Source organism: Poecilia mexicana, unplaced genomic scaffold (genome assembly GCF_051168715.1).
Source record: "Poecilia mexicana isolate PSO_F unplaced genomic scaffold, ASM5116871v1 scaffold_2, whole genome shotgun sequence".
Lineage (NCBI taxonomy): Eukaryota > Metazoa > Chordata > Actinopteri > Cyprinodontiformes > Poeciliidae > Poecilia > Poecilia mexicana.
This window is the reverse complement of record NW_028263371.1, coordinates 42,702,870-42,729,971: the sequence shown is the minus strand read 5'-3', so window position 1 is coordinate 42,729,971 and position 27,102 is coordinate 42,702,870. Positions and strand designations below refer to the sequence as shown.

The window sequence follows — 27,102 nt, the reverse complement described above, 5'->3', positions numbered from 1 at the left end:
GTAAAGAAAACACCAGCCTCTACCATTCCTGTGCAAGTCTACGTGAAAAAGCAGTGACGCACGTGACCCGACATGAATCCGGTCGATAACTACCGCCTCACCCTTTCCCACCCCCCCGTGCCTCCTGATGTTTAATAGCTATCAAAAACACGACAGCACGCACGCGTTGATCCCCCTCCCACCGTTTGATAGCTATTAAAAACAAGACTCACTCCACAACATGCAGTCGCCACTGAATACGTTGCAAATAACTTCAACCCATTGCTACTGAAGAGTTCACCAACAAACCCCAAGATAGAGACTTCTATGCTATATACCAAGTTTTCAACAATTTGTCAGTTGCTATTGTATATAAGTATAAATCTATCAAAAGCCAAAGTTGCACTGTTGTGTAGGTTAGGGGAAGAGGTGTGGGGAGGCTTTTGTTTGCAAAAAAAAAAAAAAAGAACTAACACCAGACCCCCAGCTTTGCATCCTATAGCTTAAAAATCACTTTATTCAGCTTTACTTCAGACGTGCAAATTACACCACTCACATAAATGTATTCAGTGCCATGCAAAAGTATTCACACCCTCTGAACTCTTTCCCAGATTGTCATGTTGAAACCACTAGTTTCAGTGTTTTATTGTGATTGACCAGCACAAGATAGTGCATAATTAACAAGCGGAAGAAAAATCATGCACGATTTTCATGATTTTTTTTTTTTAAATGCATTAGTATTTTTAAATTGTGGCATGTGTTTTCATTCTGCCCCCCTTACTCTAACACCCCTAAATGAAACTCAGTGTAACCATCTTATGGCTTTTAGGATAAATTCTGGAAATTTAGGTACAAAAATAATTTTGTTCAGAGCTTGGTTTAATCATCTAAATGTTAAAGGGCCGAGTTATTAAAAACATTCACGTTCAGCTTTGATTTTGGCTCCAAACGTTTGCAAAAGCACTAATTATCCTCATAAAAAAAGAGGGAGAGATTAGACATCTGGCGTAATTTTGCTGTGAAAAGTGAACTCAAGTAAAGATGGCAGACAAGAGGAGCTGTGAGACGTCCAAAGCGTGGGTACGGGTTGGTGCACGGCTCATACCAAACATCCGGTGGTTGTCGGAACCATTTAATTCGTGGAAAAAGTCGGCCAAGAAACGACCAAGACTGCAGGGGAATCCAAGGAACCTCGGTTGATCTGTGTGGAAACAGTCGAACTTCAAAGATGCAGACACGGATCAAGAACCCATGATATGCAAGAGTCACCGAACGCAACAAAACGCGGCAAGCACCTGATTTATGAGCAACTGATAATGAAAGTAGATGGAAATTTCTGGGCTATATTTTGTCAAATATTTTAGTAGCTGCACTGAACATGGGAACATTTGTTCAACAGAAACAGCCATTATTTAGGATAGATGTCGGATTCTAGCTGGTCTATTGATATTCGTTTGCGGGCAAGAAAGTTTATTGTTTAAGTGTAGCAGACAGTTTCAAAACTCAAGTGATGGGTAATAGTCACAATTTTATAATGAATCAAAAATAATCAGGTCTATAGTTGCTTTCATAACTGAGCTGCCTTGGCAGGGAGGTGCTAAAAGGCTATTTTGCATCTTTTTTGTGCATTTGGGCAAACAGACATCAGCTCTGATTCAACATCTGCATCACTTGGACTGAATTTACGCCACAATGAAGCTGTAATCTTTAAAACGCATCAATATCTAAAACGGACACAGTTTCATGAACGTTGGTCCAGTTCTAAGGTGATCTAGATACAAAAAAAGTGACATGGACATTTGTAAAAAAAAAAAAAATAATAATAATAATAAAAAATATGTTTAATGAAGGTAGATTAAAATGTCAAAATAAATTGAAGTTAAAAGATTTTAAGAGAAATGCATATTTTTATGTGTAACATGATGGAATGAGGAATAACATGTGGAAATATTTTCCGTGCATCTCCAGGTTTAGTAATCGATATAATCAAATTTCAAATGTTTCCAGACTAAGTAGGAACTCGGAAAGCTGCAAACCGACCAAAACGTGGCCGTCCCCCTGAACAAGCAGGGTGGGAAGGGAGAGCATTAAGCAGCAAAGAGGCCCATGGTAACTCTGGGTGAGCTGCAGACATCCACGGCTCAGGTGGAAGGATCAAGTCCAACCATTACGAATGAACTCCGCAAGTATGATGTTGATGAAAGCCTGGCAAGAAGAAAGCCATTGAAGTCCTATTTGTAGGCTGTCACAACCCATGCAGGGGACATAGGAACAACGTGGACGAAGGAGCTCTGGTCAAGTGAGACCAAGATGCAAGTGGGGCAGCAGACACACACGTCTTCTCCACCATGAAACACGGTGATGGCAGCATCATGCGGTTGGATCGCCAAAAGAGTTAGTGACCAAGACCTCTCAATGTGTTAAAGACGATAGAGGATTTAAGAGTAAAAATGCAGTCAGAGCTACAATGGACGAAGTTTAGATCAACGCATAATCCCACGCCAGAATGGCCTACTTAAAGTTCGGCACAATCTGAGAATCTCCTAAAATCCTACAAAATGCATGCAAGTTAGCGGTTGAAACATGACAAAGTGTGGAAAAAGTTGATAATCTTTGCAAGGCACTGTAATCCCGATCCACATTGCCTACATCTTCAATCTGCGAATGAGCTTTCCCGCTTTTCCAAGCCAGTGAAGACCGGCGTGTAGATGTGGACCAGGGAGCACCTTTTGAGAGGAGACACTTAAAAGCCCCTGCAGTTACCACCGCCGCCACTGTCGCCTTGAGAGTTAACTCTGGAGAAAATAAAAGAGATGGCCTGAGTAAAAACGGTTGTAAAAGAAAATAAATAAATAAAAAATCTGGAGTTTTTAAGACGCCGAGGTCAAATAAAACCCGATCCGGCTGGTTTCAGGAAGTGGAGCTACAAGCAGTGACACCAGTAAGAATACCTCACAATCCTGTGAGTGATGGTAATGTGTTTTTATTGCTTCAAGAAACTATTACCTTCAAGTGTCTACTAACCACTCTCAGTGCCACAACCTTCGGTGAGGTCAAAGACTGTTCCACGTCCGGGCAAGCCAACAAATGAGCACATATAATATACACCATATAAAAACAGCTGTTTAAAAGTATCTTGGTGACTATTAAATCGGACTGAATCAATATTATGAAGACAGTTAAATAGCTTGAAACATAATGGGTTACAAAAAACGTCACAATGACTACTCTCTTCTTGAAACCAGAGTGTATAAAACAGAGAAGGAGGGGGGGGGATGCAAATGGCCATCTGAGAAAGGCAGGGTGCGTTTGATCGTTTTTAAGAAAACCGGGCGAAGCAAACAGAGCGGCATCTGGGATTTCTGAGCACTGGTATAAATAATCTTTGCTAATGTCCATTAATTTATCACATAATCTAACCACAGCCCCCCCTACTGACAAATTGGACTCACAGCTACTTAAAATCTGAAAACCATCCGACTACAGGAAGGAAGAGGAAAGAAAAAAAAAAGAAAAGGAAAATCTGAGATTGTGCAAATTCATTACCTAATAGTGCACGAGAACCACATTGCACACATAAAGCAAATGAAACGGGTTAATCGGAAGCCGGTCGGCCGTGGAGTCCGCGCGGCCGCTGCCGATCATTTACTTTGCGTGAAGGGTGGCGTGGCGCTGTTGGCACTTGCAGTGGTGGCACTAACTAGCGAGAAGCCGGCAGGGGGCGCCGTGGAGCTGTGACTGGGCTGCACGTCTTTCGGGATGCCGCTGTGGGAGGCCAGTTGATGGCCGAAGGCCGCGCTGAACTGAGGGAGCTGTTGCTTGGGCTGTGTGGGGGTCAACAGGTGATCGTGTGAGGAGGAGGAAGATGAGGACAAGGAGGATGACGAGGAGACGGGGGGAGCTGTTAACCCCGTCACGGCGCCCTGAGGCATGGCCGACAGAGCCGCCATGGGCTGCAGCGTTACTGAGTGGGTAGTGGCGGGTGGCGTGGACAGCGAGGTGGTGATGAGATGACTCTCTGACCTGATGAGACTGCCGAACTGCGCAGGGTCGGCGAGGGGGAGGGGCAGGTTGTTCCACGTCGAGCGAGGCGTCCCCGGAACGCCACTTATAGGAACCTCCAGCAGGAGGGGGGTGTCCGTCTGGAAGGAGGTGGTGTGGGGGGAAGATATGTGGTCGCTGTACGGGGACGGCACGTGCTCACTGCTGTAGTGGCTGCCTTGGGGGGACGACGCCGAGACCTCCGGTTTGGCCAGGATGTGGGAAGTGTGCGTCCGAGAAAACGTTCGCTCTGCTATGGAGGTCTGCGTGAGCAGGGCGATGCTGGTGGTGGCCGCTGCCGCAGAGGAGGGGGATGTCAGACCGGAGCACGACGGAGGGGGCTGGCTGGTCGGCTGGGACGGCGAGAAGTGGTCCCCAGTGGTCTGCAGCAGGTTGTCCTCCAGCTCCAGGCTGGTGAAGTTTTCAGTAGCGATGCGGGTGTTGAGCAGGTCCCCCATGCCGCCCGGCTGCACCGGTCCGGGGAACATGGCCATGGCTCGGTGGTCCACCGCCTCGCCTGCCGCCAGCTCCCCCATGGATGTCAGGCACACCAACGAGTCGGGGTAAGACCCCATCGCCTGCAGCGCGCGGACCAGCTCTTCGGCCTCCTCCGTGGTGGGCAGCAGCTCGCCGTTCTTTACTGCGGAAACATTTAGCATACGTTCCACAAGTAAACACAACAGTTCACAGGTTTCTACAGCAGGGTTTCCCCCAGTGTATTATAAGCCTGGCGGCCCGCCATGCTTTACTAGCCCCGCCGCCAAGCTAAGCGTTGCTCGTTTACGTTTCTAGGGGGAAAAAAAATCGAATCGTTTGTTTTTTTTTTAAAGCCGGGCTGCAAGTGTCTCTTTTGCTCTTAGCATTTCACTAGCAGAGCAGATTTATTCCTTAAGGATAGGTTTATAATAGATAGGTTTATAGTTTATGCATTTAAAGTTTACAGCATGCGGACTAATCACACAGCTGGTGCCTCTGCGCTTTGCCTCACGCGTTGCCGCTGCTTTACCTCAGCGGGACCGCGCGCACCTCCTTTCACTCAAACTGGACTCAGGCTGACCTGTATGGATATTTACATCAACTTACTGTGAGGAATTATGATCCTTTGGAGAACTCTAGGTAAGAGTTTAAAACCCGCCGCGTTAGCTCTGGTTGCGCAGCTCTACGAACAATTATATGCGGCGTTTACATCTCAACACGCTGCCCAGCGTGTGGCTCTGTGTCTGTCTTCCCTGTAAAGTTTATGTCTGTGGTCCCGGTTGGCCGGAGTGTTTGTGGATAACGAGCAGCGCTAACCTCATCATGCAGGTTCAGCCCGGTGAGGAGCTTTAGCGCTCTCCTCGGAGTCACGCATCACGCTGACTTTATATTATTTTATTATTATTTTTAGTATTATTTTTCCGGTTACATGATGCATCAAACTATATCAAATGCGTTGTCTGCTTAGAGTTAATACGTGGGGCCGCACGGAGATCTGAGAAACTCGTCCCATAAACTCGACCAATCAGAACAGTTTCTGCGACGCTTATTAAAAACTCAACAGACACGAAACGGAAGAGCTACTAAAGCCACATTAGCAGCATTGAATTAAATCTCCTGTTTGTTGCGCATCTCTGCGTAGTGCAGCGGAATACCTCATCATGCAGGGCTGGTCCAAGGCTGTATGAGGCCTTGAGCAGAATCTGACTTAGGGGCCCCTTTTGTTGCTAAAAATATCAGCAGCTCTAACAGCTTCTGTGTTAGAATTAGTGAAATATGGGAGAAGGGAGTAGTTTAATTGGCCAGCCTAAAAAGCAATAAGTTACAATCGCAATTTACTAATTTGTATTTGTAAATTCAAAGGTTAAACTCATAGCATCAGATTGTTGCTATGGTAACAAAACAATCTAACTATGAATAATGTTCTTTGAAGTTTTACAAAGTAAACTTGCCAGCTCCTTAAAATCTTGTATTTAAATGTTAAACAATTTAGAATAATAAAATTTATCTATGCCTAAACAATTTAATAAAATTTTACAGCATTGATAATCTCAATAAACAAGCGTTGCATTTATGTATCTGTGGTGTGTTTTAAATTATTAGCATTTATGGGACCCTTGAAGCCCTTGGGGGCCTGATGGAGCTGCTGACTTAATTTGGATTAAACAGAAGTGCAAATTTGTTGTTTTTAGACTAGTTGTGGGTTTAAGTAGCATTTCACTGGAGATCTTTTCCCGTAACATATTTGCTAATACTGACACGGTGCACCGCCGGTGGACCGACTCGACGGCCCGACTCGACGCCCCGACCACCGGGCTTAGCAAGTTTTCTGGGGGAAACCCTGTACAGGTTCCAGCAACTCAAATTTAAGACTTTCCAAGGTCAGCGTGAATGGGATTTAAGATTACGTCGCCACAGAAACGTACGAACTTCGTCCAGCCGACTGGCAATAAATTTGCACTTACCCAGGATAGATGCAAAAATCTAGCTAGTTAGCAACGTATTTTAGCAGCTAGTTAATGGTATCCCCAACTGACTTGAATCACTAAACGCAATGAAGACATCTTAGAATGCAACTAAAACTTTTGTCTGACAGTAGTCCTGTCAAGACAAAATTAAAGACCTGGGAAAAGCGTGCAAGTCCAATTTAAGACTTCAAGGATTTTTTTTATTGTCACATTAGCTTTTTTTGTTTGAAATTTGGACTCAGGTTCTAGATAAAGAAGTCTAGTACACATAAATAATTAAATAAAATTTTAATTAATTTAAGACATTTTAAGATCTTAATTTTTAAAAAATAATTGAAGCTTTTTTAATGATGCACTGAAACTCTGGTTCGATTTGAATTTTCTCCACTGGCTTGCAGGAAAGGAAGGAAAAGAAACAGATGGAAGGAATTTTAAGACAATGGGGTTGAGATATGAATACAAATATTCCCTTTCCTTTCCCAAACCAAACCCAGAAAAGTCACTAAATTCACCGAATGCATCACAGATTAGGGAGATTTCTCTGTTTGTAAAAAAAAAAATCAATCACTGTGCCGAACCTTCAAACAGGTCGAAATCCTGCAGGTCGTCAGGTAGCCGTGGTAACACGTCGGCGAAATCGTTTAACTCCTGGTTCAACTCAAGGTCATTTGGAATGTCTGCCATGTCGTTGGTGATGTCATCAGGAAGCTCGTCGGTGCTGAGGTCCGGAGTCGAAGGGCTCCTGCAGCAACAAGAGGAGAAGTAAGACCACGTCGCCGTGGAGACGCTACACGTAAAGAACAAAGAAAGTTTTGCAGCCTGTTTTTGACATTTTTTTGTCCTATGAGGCAGACCTAATGGCAGCCTGCGAGGGCATCACAAGGCTCGTTGAGGGCATTCCCAGATTGCCCTGCGGCAGCGCGGGCGGGATGGGCTTCTGTGGCCTCCGCGGTCCTCTCCTCCTTTTCTTCTTGTGTTTTTTGGTGAGCGCTGGCGGTTTGGTCTTTTTACGTGGCTTTCGCTGCTGCTGCTGGTGCTGCACTCTCCGGTTTCCGTCCCCTCGTAGAAAATTATCCTGAGCAAAACGAATGACAGCAAAACAGAGAGGGAAGAGAAATGAAGACAAGAGACGGATTAAATGGTGTCCAAACAGCACATTTGCAAACTTAAAGCTCAAATGGTGATGGTTGAATGTTAATCCTGTGGCAGGATATCAATGCATGTTTATGCAGAGCAGGAATTACTTTATTACCCTACAAAAATCGTGGGATCCACAACAGATTAAAACTTGTGCAAGAATATGATATTCATGCTAATGACAAAATTGGAACCAAAAGTGTACACCAACTAAGACTTTTTCTTTTTCTAATCACCTGGAGTTAAATTGGATACTTATTGCTTTATGTCAGTCCAGATTATTATTTTTTTCCTGTTTATTTATTTATGTCTTCAAAATCTGAAGTCTGCATACATTTCCTCAGTATTTCGTAGCTTTGTCTTTGACTTGGCTCAGACCTTTTGGGTTTCTTTCCACAAACTTCACACAACAGTATGTGGCTTCCGCACATTTGTAACAGAAACTGTGGAGCCATCCAATGTTTTTCAAACCGCCTCCTCACAATGTCTCTGACATGTTATGCATCAGCTGTTGAACTCACCATCTTTTTGGCATGCTCTTCGCAGAGGGGCGTCTGGTGCGTAATATCAAACACAGGGATGGAGCACTGTTGACCGTCTGCAAATTTGGCTGTGCAACTAGCAAAGAGCTGCTGAGAACGATTCAACAGTATGTCTGCAGAGGAGAATGAAGGAAAAACGACGACAACATGCTGGAAATAAAACATGCTACAGTGATACGGTGATGCACGTCAATGAAGGGGAGTAAAAATGAGAATTCCATCCGTTATTCTGAAACTGTGGCATCCAGCTCCAACATAGAGCGAAGCGGTGCAAAGGATACGCTGAAAACAGTGTTGAGTGAAGGGCAGAGCTGTGTTGCTGCAGCTCTGGCCCTTGGTGGAGCCCGTGCAGGTCACTGCTTGTGTGCTCTGTGGCCTTGCTGGAGCCACACTGCAAAGACAAAACACACTCCGGACTCAGCAACCGACTCTTTTCTGTCAACGCGATTGTAAAACTTTTTTTTTTTTTTTCCCTCGGCCCAGCGTGAGATTACCATGGACTGCTGTGAGAGTTTCCACCCAGCTCCTGGATCAGCTGCCCCGCGCAGTCAGGGTTGTTGCTGGCGGCGTGCAGCAAGGCTTTCCGGAAGGCGTAGCGGTACCTCTTCTGGCGGATGCTCGCCCTCTCCTGTCGGCACATGTGCTTGTATTTCTCCCGGAGGTAAGAGCAAAGCCGAAGTAGACGTGCTCTCCGCGAAGAACCACCGTCGACTTCCAGCCTTAACGAGATACCAGCGAAAGTCATCACAGTGCGATAGTGACACGATATCTAGTGATGGGCGATAAATCGGTTTTATTCATTAATTGAACTTTTGGGAAACTGATTTTTTTTTCTCATCAATGCACTCTTTAGTTCAGAGCAATGTCAGTCCAGGGATTTTATTTTTAAGCCACATTGCCCAGCCCTACATTATGGTTAAGCGTTTAAAGATACAAACCCGTTCTCTGGTCTCCACGAATTCTGAAATGGAGTAACCCTCTCTGCATCCTCCTGTTCGTCATCGTCGTCATCGGCACTGTCTTCTGACCAGTCCAAACCTGGAACAAAGCTGTTTAGACGGGCTCATCCATCTTAACAAGCTCTTACAAGTTTGTAACTACGAGCTACACCGTACTGATGTCGAGTCGAGCAGAAAGGGCAGAGCTTTTCACATTTTTTTAGCTGCAAATGCATCCTTTGCTGTACTAAAATAATTCTGATATTGAATTCTAGGCAATAAAATGATTATTTTCTTATTTTAAAAAGGAATTAGTTTGTTTACATGCATCTTTTAATATTTCTAACATTTTATAAGATTGGCCTTGGTTGAATAAAAAAATCTGCAGAACGTGCTCATTTTTTTAAATCCAATTACTCGTACAAATAAGCGATAAAATAATCGTAGTAGCTGCTGCCCTAATGCAAACACCTCTGTTTTCAAATTTTAAGACAAGTCACCTAGATGAGAGAAGAGGTCTCCATGCTCCCGCTGTCTCTTGGCACAGAGCTGCACCAGGTGTTGCAACCTGACGAGGCAGTCGGGAGACGGCGAGAAGGCGGAGGGGTGCATGACGACCACGGGCCTCTGATTGTTACTGCCAGCATCCTTGCAGCAGACAGGCGGCTGAGTAGCAGCAAAAGGCATTTTCCTGCTGAGCGACGGTCCAGAATGTTGCCCTGAATTGGGCAATGCGTTTGCAGGCATCCCTGGAGGCAGAAAGTTGACTGTCTGAGGTGGTAGTGGATTGCATAATAAACCCTGCTGCTGCCCTGGGAAGGGGAAGGACGTCACGCCGGGCTGCTGAGGCGGCTGGAGGAGGCCCTGCGTCGGCCGCGGCAGATGGGCGTTGAGCGGCGAGGAGGGGTGAAGGCGCGGAACCGGCGACGCCGTAAAGTGCTCGGGAGTTGGCTGGAAGAGTTCTGCGTCTTGGGAGAGTTTCTGGTTGAGCGCCAGCCGACTCTGTAGCTTCTTCTTGATGCTGCTCACCTTCCGAGGGGTGCCCACCTCCTCTCCATCCGTTTCGTCCTCGTAAAAGGCAAAAGGGTCCAGGAGTTCGCCGTCAGCGAGGGGTAGCAGGCGCGAGCAGGGCGGAGACGGGGGAAGTTCATCTATGCCGTTAGTGGCTCTCAGAGCCAAAGAGGGCACCGTTATTTTGAGAGCCACTGACTCCAGGTGAGCCCGAGGACGCATTTCCTCTAAAGCATCGTGCTTCTTCTTGCGCTCCTTCTTCGGGATGAAACCGAGAACCTGCAGGTGGCTATTGCAGTATCTGGTAAATAAGAACACATCCCCCAGATATTCATCAAAAAAAAAAAAAAAAAAAAAAAAAAAAAAAAAGAATGCTATTTTTATATGCAAAAGTGAATCAAATGTGCCACACGTGCACTCACTCAAAACCCACCTGCGATCCTCAGACTTTGGGATGGGGTTGGTGCATCGCTGACTGTTGTATTTTGCCACATATTCACATTGCTTGAAAGGAGCCGTCTTGTCCTCCAGAACGTGTCGGATGCAGAACGCGTACCCATTGAGCCTGCGCTGCTTGCACAGCTTCGGACTATACGAGCACAGCGGCTTATTGTCCACCTCTGAGAAGTGTATGTGTTTGCCTTCATACATCACGTGACTCTTGTCCTTGAAAACATCAGCTGACAGGACAGAGGAGGGAAAAAAAATAAAAAAATCACAACTCCAAAACTTTACAACCATCCATGCACTCTAGAGATAAATGAAAATATTCAGTTATTATGTTCAACCACATTGCCTTGCAAAAAAAATAATAATAATACGCTCTGTATTTTTCACATTTTGTCTTTTCCAGCTGACAAACATTGATGTATTTTCCTGGAACATTTTGCAATAAACCCCCAACACAAAGTAGCACATGACTGAAAAGTAGAACAAACATGATTTATGGTTTACAAGTTTTTGCTCCAATAAAAACTTAATAAACACTGTGGGGTACATTTGCAATTCATTCCCTGACTAGTAATTTTCCAAATCATGCCATGGGCTCGAATCGGATTTGGTCTGAACTTTTACTAAACAGTATTTAGACCAATGCATACAAATACTTTTCTGTTGCTACAGTGGAAATGCTTTCCACTGTAGCAAACTGTCCAAATTGATGGAGGGCCTTTGCCCCACTCTCAAGACTTAGCAGCTTTCTTCTAGGATCCCTCAGTACTGAACTGTTCGCATCCTCCCTTTAACTCTGACCAGCTCCCGGCTACCCGCTGAAGAAGTCCATTCTCTCAGCATAATGCTGGCTGTCATATCCATGTAGATGGTGTCTTTAGGATAATGCGTAATATTAGTTGTTCACCACACATTGCAAAGGTTTGTTCCATCTAACTTATTCCACGTGTTTGCTCTGCACCCTCCAAATACACTCATCAACTTTTAGTTGGTTTTATTATTTTACAAAATGTCAACTTCAGCTTCACAATTATGAGTCATTTTGGGTCACTCTGTCACATAAACTTTTGAAAGGTTACAGTGGGGTTAGAGGTTATAACATGACAAAAGGTGAAAATGCCAAGGGGATGTTTTTCAATAATAGATGGAATGCAAATAGCCATTTTGTATACAGCACAATGCATTTTCTACATATTGAACAGATTTCTTCTGGTTTTGTTGCAACTTAATAACTGGCAACTAAATCCAGCTAATATCTATAAATACAGGCATTTAAGGAAGTCAAGTCAAATTCCTCTAAAATACTGATTAATTCCTTTCATACTCTGATATTTTATATGCAAACACCTCTAAGTGAGAAATTTGTGGCAACCATATGTGTAATTTCAGTGCTAATTCAAAACTTACTGAAAGGGAAACGAAGCAGACAGTGACTTCCAAGTGAAGTCAATGTCGAAGAAGCACGTGTTATCTTGGTTATAGTGACAAATTATATATTTTTTATTTATAGCTGAGATATTTAAAAACTTTTGTTCTAAAGTAGCTGTGAGCATCGTTACATCTGTATTAATATAAATTACAATTCGACACAGTGTAAAGTTTAAACTGTGCTCTTTATTGTGGTTAAAGGCTTAGAGGCGGGGAAATAAACATTAACTAATGTTAGGTTAGCTTTAACTACTAAATGAATACCATTAGCGTGCTACATTAGCTTAGCGAACGACGGGAGGCACTTAAACTTTATACAGTTATACTACAAACAACTGTATATCTACTATTTACCTATGTCTCATTTTTTTAAGTATAACCGTAATATTTGTTAGACAGATAAACTAATTTTTTACAAGGGCTGAACAAGAACACCTATTTTTTTCCCTGTTAGCTAACAAAGCTAAAAACACAAATTAGTAGGCGGTAGCTAACCAGGAAACGGAAACATATCCAAACAGAGGTCTATTTCCAGTTTAGATTATTTCGAAAAAATAAAGCATAAACATAAGATGCCAGCAACAGCTCGTCGGAGCCTGTTTTAGTCATTTACCGTAATGCAACTGAAAAGATTTATGGTCAAATACTTTCAAACAAAGGGTATACATTCGAGGATTACGGCCTGTTCTGCCGAGGCCTCCGCAAAAATCGATGAGTTATAGCCACTGTAATTACATAATGTAACATTTGCAGGCTGTAAGCAACTAAAACGTTTACATTACGTATCTTACTCCTACTCTAGACGACCAGAATTTAAATATTACTGTAAAATAATGATCAAATGTATTAAATAGTAAAGGCCTATTAACCTCGAAAAGACGGCGACCTCTAGTAAATTGCCAGTCCGACTGAGGCCCGCGTAATGCGGCGCACTCAGAAATCGATCCCGAGGCTGCTCACGACTCCGCTTACCTTGAATGGGTTTGGGCTGTACACGATATTCGCTCCAGATAGACGGCCGAAATGTCTATTAGAATCAGCTAGGCTACTCGGGCATCGATATTCCAGGTAGGATAGTAACGGCGGTCTTCATCGAGCTCGAATTTTCTTGAAATATGGACCCATGTAAATATAGGCTACCCAGCGCAAATTACAAGCCGTAGGTAGGCTGCTGAGGACATTTGTTGGATCCACAGCAGACTCCTCACAGCACCACTACAGGCACTGCGGGGACATGACAACAATCCACTCAACAACAACAACCTCTCCTACCATATTGGAAATTTAACTTTGTTAAAATCTCTACAATGTGCAACTATGGCTGAATGAAACAAATTATGGTGTGAATGAAGGACAGTGCAGTTCAAGTGTTCGGCACTGAAACAAATTAGTCCGACAGAGGATAAAAATCCACCTGGACTCCGACTATAATCGTCCACATGAATGAGTTATCAGCCCTCCTGCCACACTGTTGCCCCGCTGTTCACTAATGACAGATCCAGTGTCAATCAGACACAGAGCCTCCATCTGGAAAACTTTAGTAGGTGTAATTTTAGTATACTTTGAAAAGCAAAAACTTAAATAAATTTGAAAAGATTTATTTGACTTGCTACCAATTTCAGTTTATTTATTTTGAACACTTTTCAAAAAAATATACACTTAAACTATATACTCTTTTTACCTTATAGATTTCAGGATATCTATCAAATATGAGGTGATATTATAAACTCTGCAGACAAAAAGGTTAAACAATGACATTCCATTACAGAACATCTACAGTGATGTGCAAAAAAGTATCCATCTAGAAAAGTGCAAGTGTAGAAGTTGTGCGTATCATTTGACGGCTATTCATTGTGCTTCAGCAAATGGCTGGCTCTTCCACAGCTTGGGCTCCTTCTGTGGCAGCTTTCACACATTTTGCCATGGTCTGGGAGGCTCTGCTTATGGGATCTGTGGGTACAAATTTAAAGCAGATTTTAAACTGCCATTACAGCATGGAAGAAAAGTTATAAAGTGTCTATGAGATTACATATTTCAGAAAAAATATATACTTATTCTTTCCCGAAATCGCTCAGATGATTGAAAGCCATATTTCAAAACTACAGCTTAAAATATTGATTATGTTTATATTCTTAATAACACAACATATTCTTGTCCTTTTTTTAAAAACATACATTTAGAAAAACAGCTAAAGCATGTTTAGCAATTCGGTCTACTTTATTTGACATTACTGCAACTCTTAGAGAATTCGTTCAAATCCTCTCCGTTATTAATCAAATAAAAAGTATTTTCCGAAACTTTGAAGGAGAGTCCTTGCTCAAACACTTTATAGCATCATCGCTTTGTGATAACTCCAAAACACTGACTTAGTCCTTCAAATTCTTAGCGACTAAATAACACATGGGACCAGTTATTTGAGGCGTTGCCTTCAATTACAATCACAGGTACGCTAGGGGTCCAGTTAACCCAAATGTTCTGATCAGAAGCTTACAAATCCTAATTCTCCATCTCGTTACTCTAGAATTAAGCAAATAAAACCTAAGTGACTTAAACAGAGAACATTTAGATTGATTTCATGTGAGAAGGAACTATAACAAATATATGTCTTTTTGAACACTGTACGCAATTGGGTGTAATGTTTACAAAAAAGAAGAGCAGGATGCTTTTATATTAAACAATCATGAAATGTTTGTATTATTAATAATAATAATAATTTGGTCTTGCCTCTGAAATAAAAAACCACAATCATCGTATGACTTATGAATCTTTATAATGTAGGATTAGCCATGTTTTACTGCTACTCTCTCCCCATAGTAATGGCGACCCACCTGTCATGTAAAAGTCCTTCACAGTAAGCTGTGGGGGAACTAAGCTTTCAGTGAGCACTGCCTGGTTCACTCCCTGAAACAGATAAGGCATCAGCATCAAATAGAAACGGGTCACGTAAACAAAGAAACGTCATCAGTACACGGTGATGGAGTTGCTATGACTTGCTGCCTGTCTGCGATGGACTAAAATCCAAACAAAAGAAGATAACTGCTGACCTTGGACAGTTCATTAGCCTGCTTAAAATAGTTGGCCTCCTCAAGTTCATCGTATCGAACCAGATTAGGGGAAACCTCAACCAGTCTGTCACGTACTTCATCAAGACTGTCATAAGGCAGAGTCACTCCGGCAAGCTTTAAATAAGAAAAAGATATATATTATACACAGTAATTACCTTTATTTGCAACATTATCCTATACGGACTTTGCTATACCTCAGATATGGCTCTGATGATCCTCCAGTCCTCCCTGGCCATGCCGGGAGGAGTCACAGCAACTTTGGTCTGCTGGGCACGGCCCTCTGTGTTCACATAGGTAGCCGATTTTTCTGTGTATGCAGCTCCAGGGAGTATGATGTCAGCTATCGGGGCACCCACATCACCATGGTGACCTAGATAACAATACAGAAAGCCATAACAATGTAAGCTCAACTTTCTGCCTTGATATGCAGTTCATTGCAAAAGCATATGTATTCCTCAAACGTTCTGACATTGCTAGTACAAAATTCACTGTTTGTTTAAAGATTTATGTTCCAGTCCAACAGCGTTTAACAGAGAAGCTTCTAAGAGGCTCCTGGTAACTCTGGATTAGCTGCAGAGCTCCACAGCTCAGCAAGGACAATCTGTTGACAGCACAAATAGTCGTGCACTCCACAATTTTGGCTTTTGTAGATGAGTGGAAAGAAGAAATTGCTTGAAGCTCATGAGAAGTCTCATTTTAATGGTTTACCACAAACCATGTAGGAACAGAGTAAATCTGGAAGGTGTTCAAGTTACAAAGACAAAATCTCAACACTTCGGCTTTCATGGAAACGCCCTATGAAGAGAAAATATAACTCTGAATCACCCTGAACACATCAGCCGCACAGTGAAATATAGTGGTGGCAGCATCATGCTGTGGGGACACTCTTCTTGTACATGGACAGACAAGATGATGTTCATTTTCCTTCCTCTTTACAATTGCAGAACACTTTGCACGTAACTTTGCAAATACAAAACAAGTAGATTAAAGTTTGTGGTTATAATGTGACAAAAGGAGAACGTGCTTAATGGCTATGAACAACATGAACAATATTTTATTTCTGCTAAGAAGTCCCTGAGGTCAAAAAAGCTTAAGAACTTTTGATTCAGGAAGGTTTTTAATACTCAGTGCCACTGAGACATATTATTCCAGATTCCTAACTTTTATTTATTTTTTATCTGTTTTGCTTTTGTTTGATTTTTTTTAATGATCTATGTGACTAACTTTGGCTGTGTTGTACAGGGATGTATAAATCTGAAAGTGAGTGAATGATAAAAGCTTAACTACAGATGTGATGCATAAAGAACTGTTACATTTGCTAAACCAATCAAACCATTATAAACCTATGTGAATCCAAATTTATTTGGTTACTCATATTTGCATCTGTTTCTACTGGAATCCAACTAAACCTCTTAAGAGTCAATAAATCAATGTAAAAACTATGTTCAATACAACGGCCTCTACTGGTGTGAAGTAAAAAAAAAAAAAAAGGATTACCTTGATAAATTATCAGGCTGTCCTTTGCAAGGTCTTGGCGAGTGATGCAGCCGGCATCAGCCCCAAGTAAGAACAAAATTTTAGGTGGATTCTTCAAGATTGAGTCAACACCTGGCTTGTATCCCAGATCAAGTGCTGCCACTTGACTAGCAACCCTGATGACCCAAGCAAAACAACAAAGATTTACTAAGGGAATCATACTGTTAAGTTAGAGTTCTCTGAGGTTGCTACCTATGAAGCACATTGAGAATCTTCCAGGTTCCCTGCAGGCCGCTGCTGACCCCAGCATTCCTAGCAATAGTTGACACAGCAGCCATTATCGCAGCCCCGTCCTCCCTCTGCAGGCAGCTGCTGCCAACTACAACAATGGGGCGCTTTGCTTGAGCCAAAACCTGCAAGAGCAGCCAAAGTCCACGAAATCAGAAGCAACACACTTAATGTTTGGGAACATTTGTACCTGTAAGCTATCCGGGGGTTACCTGAGAGAAAGGGTGTGTTCCTGATGAAATTTCTTTCAGGATCTTGGCAGACTCTCCAAGATGATCATAAGTGTAACTTAGGTCCACTTTCTTGCCCACTAGAGCTACGTGCAGCTCATTGTGAAGCCAGCTGTGGCAATTTCATATGAAATCAAAGTTATTTACTTTCTACAGTCATACAGTCAAATGTAAGCAGTTTATTTGCCTTTTTCTGATGCGTGCATTGAAGAGAGGAGCCTCATAGCGAGGGTTGGTGCCCACAAGCAGGAGCATGTCAGCCTCTTCAATGCCAGCAATGCTAGTGTTAAGCAGATATTTGGAACGCAGATCAGTTCTAAAAAAGAAAAAAAGTTGGGAAAAAAAACAGGATCAGCACATTTTCACAATGAACCCCTGCTTGTTTTCATCTTATGGTCTTACCCAGATCCAGTCATCGGAAACATTTCCTCAGTGCAGAGGTTATCACTATTCAAACGGTTCAGCAAGTCTTTCAGGGAAACGAGAGCCTCTGCATCCACCAGACCTCCAACAACACCGGCAATGTCACTTCCTTTGACACTTTGCAACTGCCCAAACAGGATCGTGTTATTTTTCACGTCCTTGAAAAGTGGAGGAAGCCATAAAATTGTCAATTACTGACCGCTCCAGCTGCTCGGGTCAGAACGTCTTCCCACGATGTCGGGACCAAATCCCCAGATTTGTTTTTCACCATTGGCTGAGTAAGCCTCTGTCTCTTTAGACCATCATAAGCAAACCTGTTAAATGTAAAAGTCAGAACCAGTTAAAGAACGAGGCAAATCTTTATGAGCACTTTAATCTCTTTCTAATGTGAAGAGCCAGTTTGATGAGGAATTAACCTGGTTTTATCTGAGATCCATTCCTCATTTATATCCTCATGAAGACGGGGTAAAATCCTCATCACTTCCCCACCACGAGTGCTCACCACTATGTTACTCCCCACAGCATCCAGAACATCAATAGACTCAGTCTTCCTGTAAAAAAAAAAAAGAAAATGTAAACAGAGTAGAGCTTGTGAAAAGTTAACAAGCGTGTTGAGAACTATCTAGAAACCTGGTCTCCCAAGGACGAGCAGTGAAAGCGTAAGGCTTGGACGTCAGCGCTCCAACTGGACATATATCAATAATGTTGCCAGATAACTCCGACATGAACATCTTCTCCACATAAGTCCCAATCTGGAGGTCGTTGCCTCTGCCGGTGGTGCCGAGGTCCTCCACACCTGCAATCTCACTGGCAAAGCTGCAGGCGCAACATAAAACATGTAGGTGTACTTACTTTTTCCACAAGTGACAGCGCATCCCAGTTTACCATTTCACTTATAGTTTGACTCACCGCACGCAGCGAGTGCACTGGATACAACGGGTCATGATGGTTTTTATAAGGGGCCCAATATTTTTATCTTCCACTGCTCTTTTGCCCTCTGTGAAGCGGCTTCGGTCGCTGCCAAACTGCATGGACTGGTCCTAGCAAAAAAATATTTGTTATAACCTATTAGGGTAAATATTAACTTAATAGGGTGTCTTGGATTTACTTATTAAGCTAAGGTTTTAAGATCACTACATTAGCCTCTTGTGTCTTGTGCTCATTATAAGAATCTTCAGATGGTTATTAAGGTTTCACATTTTATTAATTTGGTCTATACTGGTTGGGTTGTCTTTTTTAAAAACAGATTTGTGTTTTCTTGTTATATTTCCACTCAAAAATATGTTTCCAATAACATTTTAATATCAGACAAAGATAACCCTAGTTAATACAAAATGTAATTCTTATTTCATTTATAAGGAAGACAGCCATGCAAACAAACCTGACCATATACGAAAAAGTAATTGGTCCCTACAGCTAATCAATGGTTGCGTCATAATTGGCAGCAATAACTATTAAGTGTTTGCAATAACTAGACATGGATTTTTCACATCACTGAAGGAATTTGTCCACTCCTTGCAGCATTGTTTCAATTCAGATAAAGTGAAGCATTTGAGTATGGATGGCCTGTTTAAGGCTACATTACAGCATCTGAAAATAAATATGAGTCCAGTTTGATTAGGCCACTCTAAAATATTCATTTTGTGAATTTATGGTTCCAATTACTGCACCATAAACTGCAGTAATGGCAATTTATGGTGCCATTACTGCACCATAAATTGGTGAGATTCTGAAGCAGCAAAGCAGAATTTCACCTCCCCCCACACACACCTTACTATTAGAATAATAATTACCTTTCTTTCTGAAACACTCTGAGAATTACACCAAATGTATAAGGACACACACCTTTCAAAAGGTCCCACTTTTGTCTAATCAGCCGACACCAAACTTTCAGCAAAGTCTTTGAGCTCATCAACATGTTTTGTGGCAAGAGTGTGATTACCCTTTGATCAATGGTTGTTTTACCTTGAAACTTTACCCAGTCGTTTACTGTTGAATCATGAATACAGACAATAACTGAGAAAAAGCTGCACGGACTGGAGTAGTCTGCTCCATCTTGAACAATGTTGATGCTCCACTGACTGTAGACCGCACGCGGAATGCAGCGGGTTCATAGACACCCGTCAACGTGATTCAAAGAACCTTCTTACGAGTCATTTAAGGTTTATTTAAATAATTTATGCAATTAAGCAAAAAACAAAACAAAAAAACACCATGACGGGACATAAAATGTGTTATGACTGGAAACAAACGTAACGTTAATTCAACAGCCACCTAGAACAACCAATAAAAAGAAGAAGAAGAAAAAAACACATCCGGATGAGAAACTGATTATTGTGGCATTGGCTGTCCTTATTTTCTCTTTTTCAAAACAATGTTCTTATTTGGGGCTTTGCGTTTTCGCAGGTTGCCCCGGCGTGCACTCGTGCGCTCTCCTACCACTTCATTCACCGGCGGCGCAGGTGAAGGAATACTGCCTCCAACTCCTGCCAGGGCATTTACAGCCATTGTGAGCCCAGTCACGGCACTGACCAGCTGCCTCGTGTGCGCCACGATGGCCTGAGCGTCACGGCGGAAGGCGCGCGCAACATTGGCTACGGCTCTGATCTCCTGCGCAATGGCCTGTAGTGAGTCCGTCTGATTTCGTTCCTGCATCCGCTCCAGATCAACGTCATCACAGTCAGGACACCTTCGGGGCTCTGCTGGGCAGTTTTCTGATGTAGGCACACCGGTGGAGGAAGGCGGCGACTTCCGGCCATCTGATAAAGATTCACCAGCTAAGAATAAAGAAATTAACTTAGTTTTTAAATTAAGGTGGAAAGAAAACATTTGATTTATTTAATCCATTCATGGTGGATTAAATTAAGTGTTATTATGGGCATACCTTGGTTTACTATTTTTTGCGAGTCACATGCCTGGATTCCAACAATTTGCTCATCACAAAATGTTTCCAGAAGCGTCTGCTCAGTTGTAGTGAGGGGGATCTCTTCTACAGGGGCCCCGATTGATTTGCTAGAGGTGGATTTATTGAGGGAAAGTTTTTCTTTTGTTCTCCTGCGAAAATCCTGCCATCTTCTTTTTACTTCATCGGGAGACCTTCTGGTTCGGCTCACAGCATTCACCTTTTCACAGATGGCCTCCCAAATCGCGTTTCTTCTGGCAACACTTAGATGTTTCTGCTTAAGTTCTCCACTGTGAGCACACGTCTCCTCCACCAGCACCTTCAAAGCCAAAGCTTCAAATTTCATTTTTCTTTTACGGCTGCTTTGCTCCCCCAAAAGGTCCATGATGGCAGACAGTAGCACACGCAAAATCCTCCTTTAGATATCGCGGTTAGCACTACCTTTGCGGCAGTAACGAACTGCGCACGCAACACGCCCACTAATCACACGTGAAATGTATATATTATTTTTTTTATTTTTTTGCACAAGCAATTTAGCGCTCCTAAGCTCTAGACTCAGGTTCTGACACGAGGGTCGCTCTATGGACCGCCGAAGTCGCGAGATTGAGTATTCACGCGAGAGTATGTACCGGAAATCCCCCCTGCATAAACAGAAGCCGGTGTCGTGCCAAGATAGGTAACCCCCCGACAGAATACGTTCCCCTGCGTCGGGAGCGCGCACGGGGCAGGGAGCGCGGATCCAGTAGACGAGGTACTATGAAAACGTGAAAGACGTGCGTCTTTGCTTCATCTTAGTTGCAACAAAAATAAATTGTTGCCACGTGGTGTAGCATGTGATTATTTCAACACATACTTAATTAATAACACGACGATCACGTCTGTGTAAATATAAACACTGAAGCTACATATTTGCCATTCTCGTCCTGAAAAACATACTATTTGCTAAACAAAAACCCTCTTTCCTGAGTTGATCACTAACAACGGTTGTCTTCTTTACTCTCGTGTTAATTCAAAGGGAAGGGAATTTATTTTTTATTTTCATTGTACAAAATATTTAGGTAACGTTTAGATAAAGGATTAAGTTCAACATAAATACAGAAGGATTGAATTATTTGGTACTGATAGATGTTTGAGTTCCGTATTTACACCTTGGAGCATCCACATTACATCTGTGTATGTTCAATATCTTCTTCACAATTCTAACATCAGGTATACTTCATTCCACACTGCCAGAATCTGTATCCCTACCTACTCCACCTATCAAGCAATTTAACTCTGTTTAATTCTTTCTGCCGTAAACTTCCTCGGGGTAAGCCGAGAAATTTCCCCTGTTCGTTTGGGACAGTTGTAGCAGACAGATCTTGCTACAACTGTGCGGTCATCGCTGCAGCCCTCTGGGCTTTCTGCACTGTGGCTGCTGGGTGGTGGCTCTCTTTGTGGTGGTGCTCCTGGGGGACTTCCCCTGTGCTCCAGGGGAATTTGGATGCCTGCTTTGGGTCCTGGAGGGCAGGTGTGTGGCTCCTCACCCCCATTATTGAACATTCTTATATACACATGTCTGGATTTAGAGATACACTTTGTTGAGCTGTGGTTGCCAGTAAATACATTATGTATTAATTAATGCCATGTTGTTGTTATATAGGTATATGTTGTTTATCGCTGAGATTCCATGGTTCTCTGTTTTTTTCCCCCTCCTTCCTCTCGGCAGGTTATCTATTCTTGTTTCTCTCCTCTACCCCTATCTTCTTCTTTCCCTTTAAGCGTTTCCCCCAACCTTTCTCTCATTCCATCACCGTGTCCATTACATCTGAAATAAACCCAAAGCAATTATACAGCCATCCATTTTTATGAACCTTTCCAGATTGGTAGATGGTCAAAGACTTTTAGAATCTGCTCTTGAATTTCCACACATCTAAACCTGATGTGTTGCCTTTTGCCTTCTGCCCTTCATTAATGAAATCACTTGAAAACAGCTTTTTATGTTATCCTTGTCCAACATTAATATTTGTTTGATCTGAAACATTGTGAGGCAATAACTTTTTCACAGTACTGTATGCACCTTCCTGATCCCTCCATTGGGTCAGAAGTCACAGGTTAATGTTAATGGATAATGTCGAGTTTCGTTTGTTGCTACAGGCATCTACAACTCTATGTGCTGTTGTAAAGTTTAAGTGAAACTGTGAAAAGTGTGACGGAAATAAAGATAGACAAATTACCTGGAGATCACATTCACCTCCTTGATCACAAATTGGACAATCCAGAGGGTGGTTAGCCAGTAGGAACTCCATCACACCTTCTCTGTGTGAAATTCACCAAAAGTAAATTTATAACAGATCATTGGAGAATCTTGTTTTGTTTTTTTAATCAAAGAGAGCTCAATTTTCACAGATCCAAGTTTTTGCAGAGTTTACCCGCAAACAATAAACTTCTACATGGATCAAGCCATTTTCTCATAAATCAATTTAATCCTACCTCGCCTTCCTTGTTTTGTCAGAGTCGGTAAGGATATTCCAGCCTTTCATGACAGGCATGGCACAGGCTGCCACAGGCTGGAAGGTAAACACAGGATATAAGCAGCTGTGGCCGTCGTCTGTGTAAAAACAGGCAAAGGCTAGACTATCCATGTAGCCTAAACAATACCTTGGGAACTTTCTCTATTTCCACAAGACACATGCGACAGTTTCCAGCAACTGACAGGCGCTCGTGGTAGCAGAAACGGGGAATCTGCATCCCTGCCTTCTCACATGCCTGTGACAGAATACAGCCAGCGTCACATCCAGAGAGAAGATATCCAGAAATCTCTTTAATTTAGATTATTTAATGGTGAAGAAAGCCATGTTAAGAAATACATGGAGTCCTTGTCAGATTACATTTAGACCCCATGGAAACAACAAATCGTAGATCACTAGTTGGAAGTTGGTAGAAACACAAGTCAATTTAAAAAAAAAAAAAAGTAAAATGGTTTAGGTATATTTATTTATTTATTTATTTTTAAAAAGCATTTTTAGGAGTACCAACTGTTGTGCCAGGATTTTTTTTCCCTCACTGAATAAATGTTCTCAGAAGATGAATTTTCTGTAGTTTGAGATCATACATCTGACTTCTGCACATCTTTATTAGGAGTACCAATAAGTGTGCCTGTTACCTGCAACACAGTGGTTCCTGGCTCCACCATGACAGACTTTCCATCCACAAACACTTCCAGGAGGTTAGTGGTAGCAGCAGCTGCTGCTGCTGTAGACGCGGTGCGAGCTTCAGGCAAAGACATACATCACTGAATCATTTACTACACTTTAATTTGTGCTGTAAACAGTCATCCAAAGTAGTAAATATTAGTCAAGACCATTACAAATACATATATATATTTAAATACAGAAATGCTATGAATCCTAACCATTCAGGGAATGGATGCTGACTTTCAAAGTTTTTAAGAAGACAGTAACAGAACCACTTTAATATTAGATCCTGAATCTGAGAGACAGTTTTATTCGAACCTTAATTGGATATATACTCTACATCAGTCTTCAGTATGTGACTATAAAACTAAAGCAGAAGAAAAACAAAGAATGCTGATCATCATTTGGACTGTTTTCACACAAAGTTAATCTATGGGTACAGTGAACTATAACTTCATGCTTATGTCATAATTAAATGTTAAAGAATGCAAAAAATGTCTTAAATGTTCACCTAAAAAGAGTGGAAAGGACTTTCCACATTTTTCCTTCCACCTAATTTTCCACTAATTTGCTGGGGTAAAAGGCTCTGTGAAAAGCCAGCTTCTTTAGCAATGACCTTTAGCGGCTTACTCATCTTGATCTGAACCATGATTAAAACAGAAATAAAAATGGAATACATTAACCTTCCTATATATGAATTTCCATTTTTAATCAAATTAGTAAAATAAAACAACTTTTTGAAATTCTTATTTATTCAAAATCCTAAGCAAACTAACAAGGGTTCAAGAATGCACTGGTAAAGAAGCTATATTTTCAAAAATTTTCTTCCACTAAACTTTCCATTAATTTACTTAGGTACAGCACTCTGTGAGGAGGTAGTTTCTTCATCAAAAGAAGATGGCTCACCTTCATTGCATCTAATTAAAAATCATAAAAAAATATTCTTTAATGAATAAGTGACATACCAATCTGCATGTCTATATATATAACATGTAAGATTATCTTTTTCAATTTCAAAGACTCTGAACACATACACTGCAGCAGGATTTAGTAGTACTCAGAGACTGATTGTCCACAATTTTCCCTTCCACCTTACTTTCCATTCATATGCTTAGATACAACATTCTGTGAATAATTATCTCTTTTAGTATTGATCTGTCGTGACTAATATTCCCTCTAGATGCCAGTGAACTCGACAACTGTCAAGTTAACTGTCTTAATAATCATTCTGTGACCAACAAATAGTAATACTTTTGTAATAGAAATGTATTATATTGGTTTCATGTAATATTCTCATTATGAGATAAAATACATTTTGGCTTGAATTAGATGTAAGCATAGTCCAGAACTGAACACTTTAGGCATTTCAATATATATACATTTATTAGTTTACTGATTTGCTGAAATGTATTTAATTTATGATTATATTGTAATTTATTGACATGGAGCTGAAAGAAACACGACTGGTCAAACTGACCCTTGCGCACAGAAGTAGCTGGTGCGTTTATAATCCTTCCTTTAATCCATCAAGTCCAGCAAACTAACTAGTGATGCAAAGCATTCAAATATTTTCTTTCCTCAGCAGAGCACACAAATGGCTGTTATGCAAGAACACAAAACAACATGTTGTACGAACTGCAGCCGAGGCAGGATCAATTAATCATTTGATGAAGTGGCATATTGTTACCATTGTGAGCTCCAGCAGCCGCACCTCCCTTAATAATAGCTGCTGGGAAAAAACTGCGATTCACAACAGGCAACCGCAGCATGCTGGAAGAGACACAGAAATTAATACTGCATCTTATCACGGAGTACAAGTCTACTCTTCGAGAGAGAGGGAGAGAGAGACATAATATATGACGCTCCAAACCGAATGGGCAACCTCAATTAGCCTCCGGGTGGCTACCAAAACAAACGCAGAGGAATATTAGCTAAAGTTGTCCATCCACCGGACCGTTATTAAGAAGATAACCCACGCCACGGCACGTTAAAAAACAAACACGTCCATCCCGTCCACAATGCACTGGGCTGAACAATACAGTTAAAATATAATGCTTAATATTTTAACTGCGTAAAATGTTTTAAACAATGGTAAAACGTCGCAAACACACATGCAACGTCACAACTGCTAACTGTCCGGAAGCGTTATGCATTTAAAGAAACCCCACATTCTTACTGTTTACCATTTTAGTATGGAGTTTATCTAATTTTACTCACCTTGCCAGTGTTCTCATTGGGCCGTGTGCCTCGCAGATTGCGGGCTGTCTTCTAATTCTGCTGCGTCACGGATTAAGTAATCCTGAAGCCTGTACCATAATCCCAAAAAGGAGGGCGAGCTTCCTGTGACTGCTTTAGAGAGTAAAGTTGTCTCTCTATTATCAAACTTTATTATAAAGGTCACTGCTTGAAATTCATTAGATATATTACACTCTGATGCGCAGGACCGTTTAGTGTGTCAATCAATAAATGTTTCCCTCTCACCCCATAAAACAGGGATTAGCTACTAATAAATCAGTATTTTTCTGTACGTTTCTCTGAATTAAGGTACATAGTGAGCAAAGTATAATGAATTAAATGTAGCAAAGGGAAGTAATACAGAACCAGGGTTCATATTTTAAAGCATTGTTAGAATAAAACATATTTCTGTGCTGTCACATCAATGTCTGACTTTACAGAGGAATCTGACTAATGACATTTTGTTTCCTGAGGAAGATTCATTAGGAGGGGCTTATTGAAACCAAAAATCATCAAAGTCTGCTAAACTTCTTAACATTAAGTTACATATTATTTTTAGATTAATAGACTTTAACTCTGCTGCTCAAAGTAAATAATTTTTTTGCTTGGCACACATTCTTTGCCAAGGATCCCTCAGGATAAATAAATTGGAGGCAATCACTCAGCAGCACTGGCCAGGTGTTCAGGAAGCTCAAGAAATATATCACTTTCTATCCCAGCAGTAACAAACTCTGAGCTCCAACTTTTAAGATAAATAAAATACAGTATTAAGCTGGATGATCATTCCTTGCTGTGGGTTTTTATTGGTTGGGTTGATTTAAAAGAAACCCTTTAAAATGCATCCAGAAAGCCTGGAAGCAGAATGAAAAGATTAAAAGAACCTCTCTCTGGTTTAAAGCAAAACATAGAATTGAGAGATGGCTTTGGAATATTTTGTTGTCTGGTCATTTATATTCTGAGGTAAAGTGGGATCAATTACTTTTTGGGGGGTAAACATTAAGGTGACTTTTATTTATTTTATTTATTTAATCGAGGAAATTTCCTAATCTCAAATGTCTTCCTCGACGGCAGCCAGGACATCTGAGAAACGCATTAGTTAAAAACAGGAAAGCAACTTTTTAAAGTCTGCTTCCTGCCAATGTTTTCCCAGAGAGATAAACCAGTACCCCCGAGAGAACACGTTGATACACAGGGACTGACCCCAGTGATGCAACCAGACGGGGTTAACCTCAAAGGGAAAAAAACCAGGAAATAGCTACATTTTTAAGAGACGGTGAGGAAATGTGGATGAAATGCACATCTGGCTCCATTTCTCACTCATGCATGCCTTTCAGACA

At 41.6% G+C, this 27,102-nt stretch overlaps 3 protein-coding genes across 5 annotated transcripts; all 3 read right to left on the bottom strand.

Moving 5' to 3' along the window:
- Positions 1-467: 467 nt before the first annotated feature.
- Positions 468-13,471, bottom strand: ino80da (INO80 complex subunit Da). Of its 3 annotated transcripts, XM_015001345.2 has the most exons (10): positions 12,943-13,471; positions 10,526-10,772; positions 9,582-10,393; positions 9,082-9,181; positions 8,638-8,862; positions 8,425-8,534; positions 8,123-8,256; positions 7,319-7,539; positions 7,043-7,206; positions 468-4,660 (listed from the first exon to the last, which is right to left on the bottom strand). In XM_015001345.2, exons 2-10 carry the CDS (start codon positions 10,741-10,743, stop codon positions 3,621-3,623), a joined length of 3,024 nt encoding a protein of 1,007 aa, XP_014856831.2. In that variant the 5' UTR covers positions 10,744-10,772; positions 12,943-13,471; the 3' UTR covers positions 468-3,620. The 3 variants fall into 3 exon arrangements, with proteins under 3 accessions (XP_014856831.2, XP_087857251.1, XP_087857250.1); XM_088001125.1 differs by lacking the exon at positions 12,943-13,471 and having other exon boundaries at positions 8,638-8,912; positions 9,078-9,181; positions 10,526-12,931; XM_088001124.1 differs by lacking the exon at positions 12,943-13,471 and having other exon boundaries at positions 10,526-12,930.
- Positions 13,472-13,566: 95 nt separating this feature from the next.
- LOC106926434 (NADH-ubiquinone oxidoreductase 75 kDa subunit, mitochondrial) lies at positions 13,567-25,889 on the bottom strand. The gene is made up of 19 exons (XM_015001346.2): positions 25,748-25,889; positions 25,218-25,300; positions 23,500-23,606; positions 22,995-23,102; positions 22,827-22,903; positions 22,571-22,652; positions 18,362-18,492; positions 18,083-18,268; positions 17,869-18,003; positions 17,652-17,766; positions 17,432-17,577; positions 17,217-17,345; positions 17,012-17,141; positions 16,764-16,924; positions 16,533-16,687; positions 15,230-15,405; positions 15,015-15,149; positions 14,799-14,871; positions 13,567-13,920 (listed from the first exon to the last, which is right to left on the bottom strand). Exons 1-19 carry the CDS (start codon positions 25,762-25,764, stop codon positions 13,829-13,831), a joined length of 2,238 nt encoding a protein of 745 aa, XP_014856832.2. The 5' UTR covers positions 25,765-25,889; the 3' UTR covers positions 13,567-13,828.
- LOC148160872 (uncharacterized) lies at positions 19,596-22,133 on the bottom strand. Its single transcript, XM_088001134.1, has 2 exons — positions 20,337-22,133; positions 19,596-20,229 (listed from the first exon to the last, which is right to left on the bottom strand). Exons 1-2 carry the CDS (start codon positions 20,737-20,739, stop codon positions 19,805-19,807), a joined length of 828 nt encoding a protein of 275 aa, XP_087857260.1. The 5' UTR covers positions 20,740-22,133; the 3' UTR covers positions 19,596-19,804.
- Positions 25,890-27,102: the final 1,213 nt, after the last annotated feature.

Coding starts and splice junctions, on each gene's coding strand:
- ino80da (XM_088001125.1), bottom strand. CDS start 10,833: ATGGTTGTAAAGTTTTGGAGTTGTGATTTTTTTATTTTTTTTCCCTCC. Junction 10,394..10,525: donor CCAAAGTCTGAGGATCGCAG/GTGGGTTTTGAG, acceptor CTTATTTACCAG/ATACTGCAATAGCCACCTGC. Junction 8,535..8,637: donor AACTCTCACAGCAGTCCATG/GTAATCTCACGC, acceptor TTGTCTTTGCAG/TGTGGCTCCAGCAAGGCCAC.
- LOC106926434 (XM_015001346.2), bottom strand. Junction 16,688..16,763: donor ATTCTCAATGTGCTTCATAG/GTAGCAACCTCA, acceptor TTGGGTCATCAG/GGTTGCTAGTCAAGTGGCAG. Junction 14,872..15,014: donor AGGCTAATGAACTGTCCAAG/GTCAGCAGTTAT, acceptor TATCTGTTTCAG/GGAGTGAACCAGGCAGTGCT.
- LOC148160872 (XM_088001134.1), bottom strand. CDS start 20,739: ATGGACCTTTTGGGGGAGCAAAGCAGCCGTAAAAGAAAAATGAAATTT. Junction 20,230..20,336: donor GCAAAAAATAGTAAACCAAG/GTATGCCCATAA, acceptor CTTTATTCTTAG/CTGGTGAATCTTTATCAGAT.